The following is a 14,077-nucleotide window of genomic DNA, read 5'->3' as shown; positions in this document are numbered from 1 at the left end:
CAGAAAATGATGAGGAGTTCCAACCAAGCAAAAACACAGCCAGAGGAACTGCTCAACAAAATCAAGAAGTTCTCGTACAAGAGGAACACGAAGAGATCCAAGAAGATCCAGAAACAACACCAGAACCTGAGGAACCCCACAATGACCAACAAGGAACTCAGGTCACAGAAGGAACTGACGAAAATGCCACAACACCAGTAGCTCAGTCTCAACCTAGACCTTGGAAGCATCAAAAGTCTCGTCAAATGGAACTCATTATGAGTGACATCAGAAAATGAACTCAGACAAGGTCACAGCTAAGGAACTTTTGTGCTTTCCACGCGTTCCTCTCCATATTTGAGCCAAGAAACCACATTGAGGCTCTGGAGGATGCTGACTGGATCATAGCCATGCAAGAAGAATTAAATGAATTCAAAAGAAACAAGGTGTGGCACTTGGAACTCAAACCAAAGCACCAGAAGGTGATAGGGCTGAAATGGGTGTTCCGGAACAAGAAAGATGAACATGCAACAATCATAAGGAACAAGGCAAGGTTAGTGGTCAAAGGTTATAACCAACAGGAAGGTATTGACTTCGAAGAAACTTTTGCACCTGTTGCTAGATTAGAAGCCATTAGAATCTTAATTGCTTTTGCTGCCTTCATGGGTTTTAAACTTTATCAAATGGATGTTAAATGTGCTTTCTTAAATGGTTTCATAGAGGAAGATGTTTATGTGGAATAACCCCCTGGATTTGAAAATCCCGAATTTCCAAATCACATTTACAAACTAGATAAGGCTCTCTATGGACTAAAACAAGCCCCTAGATCTTGGTATGAGAGATTATCAAAGTTCCTCCTTCAAAATGATTTTAAAAGAGGTAGAATAGACAAAACTTTATTTTTAAAATCTAGAGGAACTGACTTGTTAGTAGTTCAAATTTATGTTGATGATATATTATTTGGAGCAACTAATGAGAACTTGTGCAAGGATTTTGCAAACTTGATGAGCAGTGAATTTGAAATGAGCATGATGGGGGAACTCAACTTCTTCCTTGGTTTACAAATCAAGCAAACTGATGAGGGAATCATGATACACCAACAAAATTATGTGAAGGAACTCCTAAAGAAATATGAGCTAGAATCAGCCAAAGTAAACCACACTCCCATGGGAACAGCTACCAGATTAGACATTGATCCAAATGGGAAAAGTGTGAATCAAACAAAATATAGGTATGATTGGATCACAATTATATTTAACATCTTGTAGACCTGACATTTCTTTTAGTGTAGGACTATGTGCAAGATTTCAATCCAATCCGAAGGAGTCCCACTTAACTGCTGTGAAAAGAATACTAAGATATCTCAAAGGAACTGATGACCTATGCCTATACTATCCAAGAAGTGGATCATTCGAGCTAAAAGGATATGCTGATGCTGATTATGCAGGTGACTTAGTGAATAGAAAAGGCACATCAGATATGGTACAATTCCTAGGTCTGTGTTCCAAGAAACAAAACACTGTTGCTCTATCCACAGCTGAAACTGAGTATGTAGCTGCTGCAGCTTGTTGCTCACAAATTCTATGGATAAAACAACAGTTAAGAGATTTTGGTATTATCTATGATTGTGTTCCTATCTATTGTGATAACACTAGTGCTATTTGTATTTCAAAAGATCCGGTTCATCATTCCCGGGTCAAACACATCCACATTAGACACCATTTCCTTAAATATAATGTTGAGAAAGGTTTGATTAAATTAGATTTTTGCCAAACTGATCACCAAATTGCTGACATTTTAACTAAGCCTTTGAACAGGGAGAAACATGAGAAAATGAGAATGGAACTCGGAATGATCAAGCTAAGGTAATTGCTAAATTGAAGTTCCTCTAAGGCAAAGGCAAAAACCATAGTACATATAGACTATTACAAACACAAAATCTTGTGTGCAAACATAGTTGAAGCTTACCATCGTGGCAAACAAACTCACACTCCAAATGTGCAAGGTAAGCAGTTCCTTTAAAACTAGTTAATTCAGAGATACAAAATTAAGCAAGTCAATACCAAGTCAAACACAGTTTTATTTTAATTTATTTCTATACTTTTCTTTTAAATTTTTTTGAACAAATTTTTAAAATTCAAAAACGAATACCCATATTCAAAGAATGTTTGGAATAGTTCCATTGGCAATAAATAGGAGAAACTCTTCACTTTCCACATTCAATCCATGCAACCCCCTTTCTCTCTCTCACACACGCCTTCTCCACTGACACCACCTCTCCTTCCACCTATAAAATCCCTTCACCATGGTTCTCACAAGCAACAACACTGATCTCACTTCCCTCAAACGAAAAAGAAATCCATCCTCTCCAGTTCCCATGGATACCTCACCCATGCAATCACCAATTCCCCTTCGATCTCACAATCCAATACTCGCAATTACTCAGGGGGAACCAATCGACACTGACATTGAAATGAAATCCCCAATTTCAAACCCTAGATCCTCCACAAGAAAATCCAAAAAACGTCGAGTGGAACTTCTGGGGAACAAATTGAGGAAACAGAGGAGGATGCTTAAACTCAGGGGGAAGAAAAAGGGTCCAAGAAACTCACTGCAAAGGAGAACAATCTGGTCGAGGGGTTTGCAATCAACTCAACATGGTGTGAAGCCACGAAGTTCAATGAGTTGATGAAAATCCTTGAACAACAAAAATGGGTAAGTATGTTGAGTACCTATGCCAAATCACCTTTAATTCCTGAAGCTATGAAAGAATTTTGCAAAAACTTTGCTTGTGTTGATAATGTATGTTCAAGCAAAGTGAATGGAACTCGCATTGAATTTGATGCTTCTTATCTGGAACAGCTGTTTGGTACACCCAATAGGGGTTTTGTTATGTGGTTAAAAGGTCAAATCACAGTGACCATTGATAATGTAGATGAGAAAGACATAGTTGGTTCCATTGGAGGAGATTCTAAAGTTTCCACCTCCACCACACACAACTGCTTTTCACCCCTTCAAAAATTACTGTTTAATATTGTGTGGAGAGGTGTAGTTCCTCGAACCCAGAAAAGAAACATAGCCAGTCTGTTTGATGCATGTCTCATGTATTGTCTTGAAAGGAAAATTCCCATAAATTTTCCAGCAATCATGATCAAACACCTATCCACCTGTATCCCCAAATACAAAATTCCATACTCCTCCCTTCTCACAGAAATCTTCAAAAGCTTCTCAGTTGACCTTAGCCCATACTATGTCATTCCCTTAAAATCAACCCAAATCCTTCAACTTGAAATGCTCAATCTGTTAAATCTTAAGGTGGTTCAGGGCAAAGTCATTAGGGCTGGAAAGGAAGAGAAACAAGATGAGGAAGATCAAGAGGGAACTGTAGTTAAAGAAGAAGAGGAGGAGGAACTCGAGCACTTGGAGGTAACTTTGTCTCGAGTTCCAAAAGGGAAAAGGAAGAGTGTAGGATCCCAAGGGAAAAGAAAGAGCATGAGGGTGGCTATGCAAGAAAATAAGAAGAGAGGTACAGTGTTTATGGAGATAAATGAAGAAGGGGAGGTCAAGGAGATGCCCATAGAGGAGGATGCTATTCCAATCAAACAGGAGGAACTGCCTGAAACTGTTGTGCCAAGAACCAGGACACCAAGATCCTCCAAGAAATCCAAAGCTCGTCGTGTTCCATCTGCACAGGAACATGTTCAAGACCATGGGGGTGCCTGGAACACCAAAGATGATCAGATATTGGAGCTCAAGGCAACAGTTGCCCGTCTGGTGGAACTGCAGGAGGGAACAGACCACAGGATCAGTTCAATGCAAGCTCACATAGGTGCATTGGTTGACAGTGTCAAGACTCTCCAAACCAATCTCCAACACTACTCAGATCAAGCCAATGCCACTCGTGCCACCATTCTCACCAAGATCAATAATCTGGAAACTTTTGAGGAGATAGTGATCGAGGAAACTGCTGGTTCTGATTCCCCATCTCAAGCTTAATCACCCTATTCCATGTTTCAATTACCTTTTGCCATGGAACAATCTTTTTAATTTTTTTTGGTCTGTATAAATTTTAAACTTGGGTTTTTGTTCCATCTTATTTGAATTGCTTGGTTAGTATCTTTGTGTTTTCTAGTCTTGACCATTACTGCTTGCTTTCTAATTTATTTTGTGAGTTGGTTTAATACTTTGAGGCTAGCTTAACTTGCCAAACTTTGATCGTGGGGCACTGTGTTTGGAATGGCTATATTTCGTGCTATGCTTTTTGTTGATGTCAACAGGGGGAAGTCAAGGTGCAAACTTTCAAGGTACAATCAATCCAGTTCCTGAATCAACTTCTTGTGTACTCTCCCTGTAAGTTTTTTTTAAGTTTTTTTAGTAGTATTTCTTCTCTATTTTTTGTTGTTGTTTTGTTCCACTGTAGTCTGCATCAATTCCTGTTTGTGTTTACTCTCATTTGTAAAAAGTTTGCAAGTGTTGTCATCACCAAAAAGGGGGAATATTGTTGTTCCTGGGTTTTGGCTGATGACACACATATTGCATACTTCCTGATTGTGGTTGCTAATGACTTTAGACAGGTAAGTGCCTAAGTTCCTATTAGGATAGGAACTTGAATCAGATGTTGAAGTTCCTGGTTTACACTTGGAACAGCCACTGGAGTTCCTGAGCTGGAAGCTGTATCTGTTCTAGTTTTGAAGTCACAAGAGGAGCAACACATTTTACATATCCAGAGTTTTTCATGCCCACAAGAACAATTACAGACTCATGGCCACGATTTCCTATGTTAGCCAGAGAGGAACTCATTATTGTTCCAGAGCTGGAACGTCTGAAGCTTCTGAGTTGCAAGTTCCAGACAAAGGGAAGACATAAAAGTCTAGGTAGTCTACTGTACTTAGAATTTTATGTCAATATTAATTATGCTAATGGTATATAGGGTACTCAAGGAACTTGTGATTTAATTAGGCCATTCATTTTACTGGAAGCAATTTTTATGGAAAACATTTAATTAATAAAATAAGTTTTACATATTTAATATAAAATAGATTTACGTTTTATTTTATTTAAGCAAAACTTATTTTCCTAAAAATTCTCCTAAGTTTTTGTAGATAAATAAAATCTGTTTTGAGTTTGATTGAGTCAAAACCACTAACTGCTTTGTGGCTGAAACGTGGGAAGTGGTCTTCCCCTTGTTCCTCAAGTCAAGGGACGTGGAGACCAAAGTGCTGGCAGTTAGCACTTGAGGTTTTGAAGGGAACTAACCCTAGGGATAAACACTATAAAAGGGCAAATATATTTCTGGAAAATCACACAAACATTCTAAGAGTTTTTGCTTTCCTTAAAACGTTTTATCACAGATTTTCTAAAAACAGTTTGTGTCCTAGTCAATTCAGAGTTCCTAAGTTCCTTATATACAAAAGCTTTATTAATATCTAGAGGTTTCTAAACACGAATTGTATTTTCTGATTAGAGAGGATAGAGTTATCCTGTAAAGACTTAGAGTTTAAGTCTGAGAGAAAGTGAAGAGTAGATTACTGTGAGGAACACGAGTTAGAGAGGAACTTGTGTTAGAAAGTTATTGTAATTGAGGTATTACTATAATAAAAAAAATTCTCTTCTTGATTAGTGTCAAGAAGTTCTCACAATTATTATTTTAGTCTTTCTTGCTCTCAGTTCCTTTACTGTTCCTTGGTTTCTGCAAGAAACATTATCAAAGTTCGAATTACAATTCACCCCCCCCTCTCGTGTGTGTTCCTACTGGAATATCATCTTCATTTCCGGCAAATATTCTCTCTTTGTCTTTTGACAGTTTGTTTAGCTCCCACTGAAACAGACATCCGTCATTTTCTAATATCCATAACTAGAGTATTTACTGAATATAATATTTACCTAAATATTTGATCCGTTCACGTACTATTTGTGTGACCTTATTAGTTCAGTCAAGAGTAAATTGTGATATTAATTACATTAATTCCACTTGAACTGAAGCGGACTCTATCTCACTGAATAATTAACCTGCTTAATTAATAATGAACCGCATTAATTAAATTTCTCACTGAATAATTAACTTGCTTAATTAATAATGAACCGCATTTATTAGACTTGACATTAAATGCATTAAATGCAAATTTGGACCAAGGACATTAATTATTTCAATTAAAGTCAATTGGAAGCCTCCATGAAGACTGAATAAATTGCAATAGCTTCATCAATGTTATCAATATTAACCAGAGACTATCTAGCACCGAAGAGCATCCTCATTACCCGTAACGGTTGACATAACTGAAATATTTCTTTTGAAAACCAAAATTCAGAAAGTCATATTTGAATTCTTAAATTTCTAATAAGACATAAAGAGAGGAAAAGACACCTTGTTCTGCAATTTTGACGACCTGTACATATTTTTTTCCCCGATGAATGGTTGTCTGTGATGAAGACCTTTTAAGCAAATTAAAAGCCACAGTGGATTAAAGGCACATTACAGATGAGTATTGAATTTCGACATCACACATACATTGTTTTTTGAAGATATAACAAGTAGGAAAAGTAAAAACCAAGCTACAAATAAGCATGCCTTTCGTGATTAAACAGAAACCCAATAACGTGGTTTATTTGAAATTTTCATGAATTATCTGCAAGTTAAAAGCTATTTTTATTAGAGCTCAAAACACACTATAACAAATAGCTGTTGCGAATCTATGATATTACAAGCTGGAAACATCAACCAAATCATGATCTTCTTTTGCAATTATAGTAACTTAACAAACCGTCTAGATAATATAGGAAGTTGGGTGATGATAAAGGTCGCAAGTTGCGACAACATTTAGTTGTCGAAATCTTACGTGTTGGAATCTAATTGGTACATATAGGCGTCACGTAGGTTTGCGTCATCACAATATTTTTACTATCAATGCAATATTTTTACTATCAAAATATATAAATAAGGTAATCGATATAAAGAAGGAAACAAATTAGAATATTAAGATTTTCCTACGTTTTTTTGAAATATATATAATAGGTTATATAATTTAAATATTTTAGTTTCCAATTTAAATCACGACACATAAGTATGACATGTCATCATTGTGACACGACTTAAAGGTCGCATGACATTTATCATTTTCGTAGGAAGTTATCAACAACACATCTAAAGTCTTCTAGACATTTAAATTAGTTGTTAATTAACAACAACAGCTACTAACACTGACCATTTTATATTTCCAGATCCAGATTGTCTATATGGTCGGTCTAAAAAGATAGAACGGGGCAAGTGACGACAAAATCTCAACTAAATACTGGTTTGAGGCCAGTTTCACTCAAACGTTATCTATTGAGGCCAGCAATGTCTTAACAACTAAATACTGGTTTGAGTGTACGTTAACTACTGTTACCTGATTTGTAAGTATGAGACGGGATACAGCCATGCGGATACACAATTTACTACCAATGTGCTAAATTAAACCCAAATTGTACAATTTTTCATGTTATTATCCCTTTTTATGTTAACGGTTCGTAGGGTATTTAAAGAATTAGGTAACACTAATTTTAACTTTTAACTGAAAGATGCCTATTCCAGGGTGTGGTTATAACACAAACTGGCTACAACGATGCTAATAATCTAATTATCTAACCTACGGAACGCACATAAATTATCATCCAGCTTCAAGTTCACTCAAGTTTTTCTATTATCTGAATCCAACACCAACACTGTTATTTGCCTTCATCCCCTTCTTTGTGCACTACTGTTCTTAAATAATATCCAAACTTGATCATGAGTTAGATGAGAATATACAGAAAAAATTCACAGTTTCAACGTTTCAAAGCAAATTTATGAAGCATACACAGACTCTATTCGTGATAAGAAAATAGCAACAAGGTCATTCACCCATTTACTAAAATGAAGGTGCTGTTGGTTGTAATGCAAAAAAAGTAAAAATAAATATGGAGTGTTTAACCTTTATTCCCTAAATTTTCGGTTGCTTTCCCACCTTGGTTGTGGCAGAGGCTTGTTTGCCATAGTATAGTAGTGGAACACTCTGATTGCGAGTGAAAAGCAAACTCGTGAGGTGCAAGTGTTTGGAAGGTAGAAAAATACTTTACCTAACTTATATTTCCTATTTGCTCTGTGATTAAGAAAAGAAAAGGGGAACCAATAGTTCTTGTTATTCATAATTTCTGTCAAGGATATATATATATATATATATATATATATATATATATATATATATATATATATATATATATATATATATATATATATATATATATATATATATATATATATATACACTTGGGTGCTTCGTCAAAATATACATACGACACACAAAATTATTGACCCCATAACACAATTCCTAAACACAAATCCTAAACACAAATCCTAAACCCTGTTAGAGATCCGTGCAGTTCTTGAGCAGTTCCACCTTCTGAGTTTGGGTGCACAAATTTAGAGGAGGATTGTGTTAACCTTGGGGGGCATTCGTCAATTTAAAGCCTGTACCGGTAGTGGTGAAATTCGCTTCTAAGTTAGTGACCTTCATACCATGACACAATCATTGTAATTCAGAAATCATTAATCAAGTAAATTTAGTCAAGTTCTCTTTTTTTTGATTTCAATAGCTTTATTTCATACAATTTAGAAGTGAATTTTTACTACTGAAATCATGTCTGGATTACCGCAATCTCGTTTTATTTTGGATCTGTCAAAATTGGAACCACTTGATGGAGCTAATTATAAGAGGTGGTCTCAAAAATTGCTGACTCATTTTGAACAAGCTGATATTGATTATGTGTTGTTCAATGATCGCCCTATCCCTACAACTTCAAGTGAAAAAACTATTACTGTTCTTGATACACCTGTTCAAACTTGAAAATCAACTAGTAGTACAACTGCTACGAGTAATAATGAAGAATATGTTAAAAAGCATGACAAAGACAATAAGGTTGTTATGGCTCATATGGTGTATCACATGGCTATCCCAATTTTTTATCTTTGTATTGAAGTAAAATCGGCCAAGGCAATTTGGGAATCTCTAGAGAAGAATTGTAGATGATGCTGGGAAGAAGAAGTATGTTACTGGAAATTGGCTGAATTTTAAGATGGTTGATACTAAGCATGTCATGGAGCAAGTCCATGAATATGAAACCCTAGTTGCTAAAGTTCTAGCTTGCTGAAGGCATTAAGATGTGCGAAATTCTTCAGGCCAATGTATTGATTGAGAAATTGCCTGATTCCTGGTCTGATTACAGGAACCTTCTGAAGCATAAGAAAAGGGATCTGACTCTTGTTGAGTTAGTGAGTCATATGAAGGTTGAAGAAGTAAACCGGCTCAAAGATACTCCACTGAAACCCAAGAATGAACTTGCTGTGAGGGCAAATCTTTTTGAAACTAATGTTTATTCTGATAAAAATGCAGGCCATGGTAACTTGAACAGGGGACAAAGTTCGGGAAACACGAAGAAAGGAAAGTTTGTGTAGAAAGGGAGAATTGATAAGAAGTTCACAGGCGTATGCTATGGTTGTGGAAAGGAGGGACATTACAAGTACTAATGTAGGAACAAGAAGAGAAACAACAAGGCTAAACTAAAGAGTAAGGCTCATATTGCAGAGACAGATGATGTGATAGTTGCTGTGAATTCTGAGGTGAACCTGGTGGAAAACATAACTGAGTGGATCGTTGACACAGGGGCTTCGAGACACTTATGTGCCAACAAAGACATGTTCGTGGAATTGGAGAAAGTTGAAGAGGGCAAACAAGTCTACATGGAAAATTCAAGAATCTCTGAGGTACTTGGGAAGGGCAAGGTGATTCTCAATTTCACTTCTGGAAAAACACTAGCTTTACACAATGTAATGTATGTACCATCCCTTCGTAGGAATTTGATTTTTGGTGCTTTGTTAAACAAAGTAGGTGTTAAGTTAGTTTTTGAAGCTAACAAGCTTGTGCACCTGCAATGACGAATATGTAGGAAAGGGATACCTTAATGGGGGTTTATTTGTTTTTGACTTTGTATTTTATTTTACCATGAATAAGAATTCTTCTTCTGCTTACATTGTTGAGTCCATTGATTTGTGGCATAATAGAATGGGACATGTGGGGGTGAGCAAATCGAAACATATGAAGAGCTTAAATCTGCTCCGCAATATGACAATTGATGGACACAATAAATGTGGTGTATGCGTTAAGTCAAAGTTAGTGAAGAAACCATACAAACCAGTCACAAAGAGGGAAAAAACATTGTTAGAGTTAATTCACACAGACTTGGCAGATTTCAAGAACTTGGAAAGTAGAGGTGAAAAACGCTACTATATATATTCATTTCATTGATGATTTTTCAAGGTCTACCTTTTAAGGTCTAAAGATGAATCAAAGTCCAAGTTCCTGGTGTATAAAGCAGAGGTAGAAAATAAGTTAGATCGGAAGATCCAAAGGGTACGGTCTGACAGAGGTGGAGAATATGGGTCAACATTTCTGAAGGAAGTGTGCGAGAAGGAAGGCATTATTCATGAGGTGACAGCTCCCTATACCCCCACAACAGAATGGCATAGCATAAAGAAAAAACCGAACATTGAAAGAAATGATGAATGCAATGCTTTTCAGTTCAGGTCTTCCTGATAACTTGTGGGGGGAAGCAGTGCTAGCTGTAAACTTTGTGCTGAACAGGATCACTCACAAAATGTTGGACAAGACTCCGTATGAGTATTGGAAAGGTTATACTCCTAACATGAGCTACTTGAAAGTGTGGGAGTGTTTGGCAAAAGTAGATTATCCATCTTTCAAACGGCCAACTGTAAGATCGAGAACATTTGATATTGTGTTGGTAGGCTATGCGGAGAACAATGCAACATACAGGTTCACTTGATATGCGAGGCTCGTGATGCTGAGTTCCTCAAGCAGGTATTTCCCTTGAAAGATAATATTAATACTAATTACTATCCTTTTCTACCCCACCTGCAGGACATTCTTCTCAAGATAGAACTTCCTCTAGGGTTGATTATCAAGGGACACCTAGGAGAAGTAAAAGGCAAAGGACAAAAACAAGTTTCGGACCTGACTTTCTTACAATGTTCCTAATATGGATGGTTTGGATAAATTAATGGTGTGTCTACGGGTAGTAGATGATGACCCCAAAACCTATGAAGACGCTAAGAGGTCAGTTGATGCGAGTTTCTGGAAGGAAGCAATCAATAGTGAACTTGAATCCATCTTGACGAATCAGACCTGGGAGTTGGTGGAACTTCCGAAAGGGAGTAGGGCCATAGGATGCAAGTGGATTTTCAAGAGGAAAAAGAAGATTGATGGTTCAGTCGAAAGGTTCAAGGTCAGGCTTTTGATTTGAGGATTCTCACAGAAGTTTAGTGTTGATTATTTCTATACACACTCTCCTGTGACTAAGATAGCTACTATTTTTATCTTATTTGCCTTAGCATTTTCATTTAATCTGATTGTTCATCAGATTGATGTTAAAACAACTTTCCTAAATGGAGATCTGGAGGAGGAAATCTACATGGAGCAACCCCCCGGCTTTGTAGTTCCTGGCATGGAGAATAAGGTATGCAGACTTAAAAAATCATTATACAGTTTGAAGCAGGCACCGAAGCAATGGTATGAAAAATTTCATAATACTATTCTTAGTTTTAGTTTTGTGGTGAATGGTAGCGATGCATGTGTCTACACAAAGAGGTTTGGTACTCAATGCGTGATTATATGCTTATATATTGATAATATGCTCTTATTCAGTGCTAGTATAGATGCCATAAATGAAACTAAGAACTTCTTGTCCTCCAAATTTGAGATGAAAGACTTTGGTGAGGTTTGAGTGATACTTGGTGTGAGAGTCACTAAAATCGACAAAGTCTACATGTTGTCTCAAACTCATTATGTGGAGAAGATCTTGAAGAAGTTTGATTGCTTCGATGTGGTGCCCGTTAGGACGCTGTGTGATCCGAACAAACATTTGTTCAAGACTAATGGAACGAGTGTTTCTCAGGACGAATATGCCAAGGTGATTGGTAGTCTTATGTTCCTGATGAATTGCACAAGACCTGATATTGTTTTTGCAGCGAGTAGACTCAGCCATTATACCCATAATCCAAGCGAGGAGCACTAGAGTGTCTTCAAATATTTATTGATATACCTTAGACGCACCATGGAATGGGGTTTAAACTTTCTTGATGCTCATTGGTAATCGAAGGGCATTGTGATTTGAATTGGGTGACAGACAGTGATGAGGTGATCTCAACAAGTGGCTATGTTTTTACCTTATGTGGAAGTGCGATTTCATGGAAGTCGTCAAAACAAACGTGCATAGCTCGATCTACCATGGAGGTAGAGTTCGTTGCTTTAGATCTTGCAGCGCAAGAAGCCGATTGGTTGAGAAACTTATTAGCAGACATTCCATTATGAGGTAAGCCAACTCCTTCTGCACCTATTCATTGTGATTCATAAGCCGCCATAGCTGTTGCAAAGAACAGTGTGTATAATGGCAAGAAGAGACACATTCACGTGACACATGAATCTGTAAGGCAGTTTATTGTGAATGGTTTGATTTCTCTGGAATATGTGAGAACGGAGAAGAACCTGGCGGATCCCTTTACAAAAGGGTTGGACAGAAGGAAGGTACTTGAGTCATCAAGATGTTAGGTTATGATACATATGACAATTCATAAATCATGCGGAAAAACCATAAACCCAGGAAAACATATTATTTACACATAATCATTTAGCATAGATTAGATGCATACTCTTTGTTGCGTGCCTTCCCTAGCTGCGCCCGAACCGAACAAGAACAAGTCTTTAGGACTCCAAGTGTCGTCCCTCCGTAGATAGTCCACAGCACGTCCGGATCCGCCTTAAGATTGACCAACTAGAATCGCCCTTAAGGTACTATTATTTTCGGCACTTTATAGGCAAATGTGTGACTGAATTTTTCTCTCAAAAACTCACTTTGAATACTTTGAAACTTGTGTTATAAATTGTGAGCCCTAGCCTCATATTTATAGCGGTATGGAAAGGGAATCGAAATCCTATTCAGATACAAATTAATTAAACCTAGAATCCTACAAGAACTCTAATTTAATTAATTTATCAAATAGAATTAGGAATTTAATCATTAACCGAACTCTGCATGTTTTAGGAAACGTGCACGAACACAAACACTTGCACACACACGCACGGCAGCCACGATGGGCCCCATGCGTGCGCGCGAGCAGCAGCCCACTCAGCGCCCGCGCGCGCTGCGCGCTGCGCGTGCTGTGCGCGCTGTGCGCGCTGCGCGCTGCGCGCAGCCTGCTGGGCCTGGCCTTGTGCTGGGCCTGGCGTTGCTGTTTGTGCGGCGCGCTTGGCTTGCTGGGCGATGGCCTGGCTTCGTGCTGGGCCTCGTCCGGCAGGCCTCGTCCGATGCTTATTCGTACGATGCGCTTCCGATTAAATTTTCCGATTCTGGAATTCATTTCCGATACGAACAATATTTAATATTTCCGATTCCGGAATTAATTTCCGTTTCGAACAAATATTTAATATTTCCGTTTCCGGAATTATTTTCCGATTCCGGTAATATTTCCGATTCTGACAATATTTCCGTTTCCGGCAATATTTCCGATTCTGGCAATATTTCCATTTCCGATAATATTTTCCGACACGTACCATGTTTCCGTTTCCGGCAACATCTACGACTTGGATAATATTTATATTTCCGATACGATCCATATTTCCGTTTCCGGCAATATCATCGTTTCCGGAGTATTCATTCCTTGCCTGTGACGATCTTAGCTCCCACTGAAACCAAGATCCGTCGGTTCCGAATATTCATAGATGGAGTATTTAATGCTATTAAATACTTGATCCGTTTACGTACTATTTGTGTGACCCTACGGGTTCAGTCAAGAGTAAGCTGTGGATTAATATCATTAATTCCACTTGAACTAAAGCGGCCTCTAGCTAGGCATTCAGCTCACTTGATCTCACTGAATTATTAACTTGTTAATTAATACTGAACCGCATTTATTAGACTTAACATAGAATGCATACTTGGACCAAGGGCATTATTTCCTTCAGTCTCCCACTTGTCCTTAGGGACAAGTGTGCATTTCCTAATTCCTTTGTCG

At 37.6% G+C, this 14,077-nt stretch overlaps 1 protein-coding gene across 1 annotated transcript; it reads left to right on the top strand.

Moving 5' to 3' along the window:
* Positions 1-9,154: 9,154 nt before the first annotated feature.
* LOC130471482 (uncharacterized) lies at positions 9,155-9,928 on the top strand. The gene is made up of 2 exons (XM_056841652.1): positions 9,155-9,438; positions 9,526-9,928. Exons 1-2 carry the CDS (start codon positions 9,155-9,157, stop codon positions 9,926-9,928), a joined length of 687 nt encoding a protein of 228 aa, XP_056697630.1.
* The last annotated feature ends 4,149 nt before the right edge of the window (positions 9,929-14,077 follow it).

Source organism: Spinacia oleracea, chromosome 4 (genome assembly GCF_020520425.1).
Source record: "Spinacia oleracea cultivar Varoflay chromosome 4, BTI_SOV_V1, whole genome shotgun sequence".
Lineage (NCBI taxonomy): Eukaryota > Viridiplantae > Streptophyta > Magnoliopsida > Caryophyllales > Amaranthaceae > Spinacia > Spinacia oleracea.
Note: the sequence above shows the minus strand (reverse complement) of the source record. Positions and strands in the feature narration are given on the sequence as shown.

Bases quoted from the DNA above. Each gene is read 5' to 3' on its own strand.
- LOC130471482 (XM_056841652.1), top strand. From the start codon at position 9,155: ATGTGCGAAATTCTTCAGGCCAATGTATTGATTGAGAAATTGCCTGAT. The intron at 9,439-9,525 runs GTTTGTGTAGAA...GTACTAATGTAG, and splicing joins GGAAACACGAAGAAAGGAAA to GAACAAGAAGAGAAACAACA.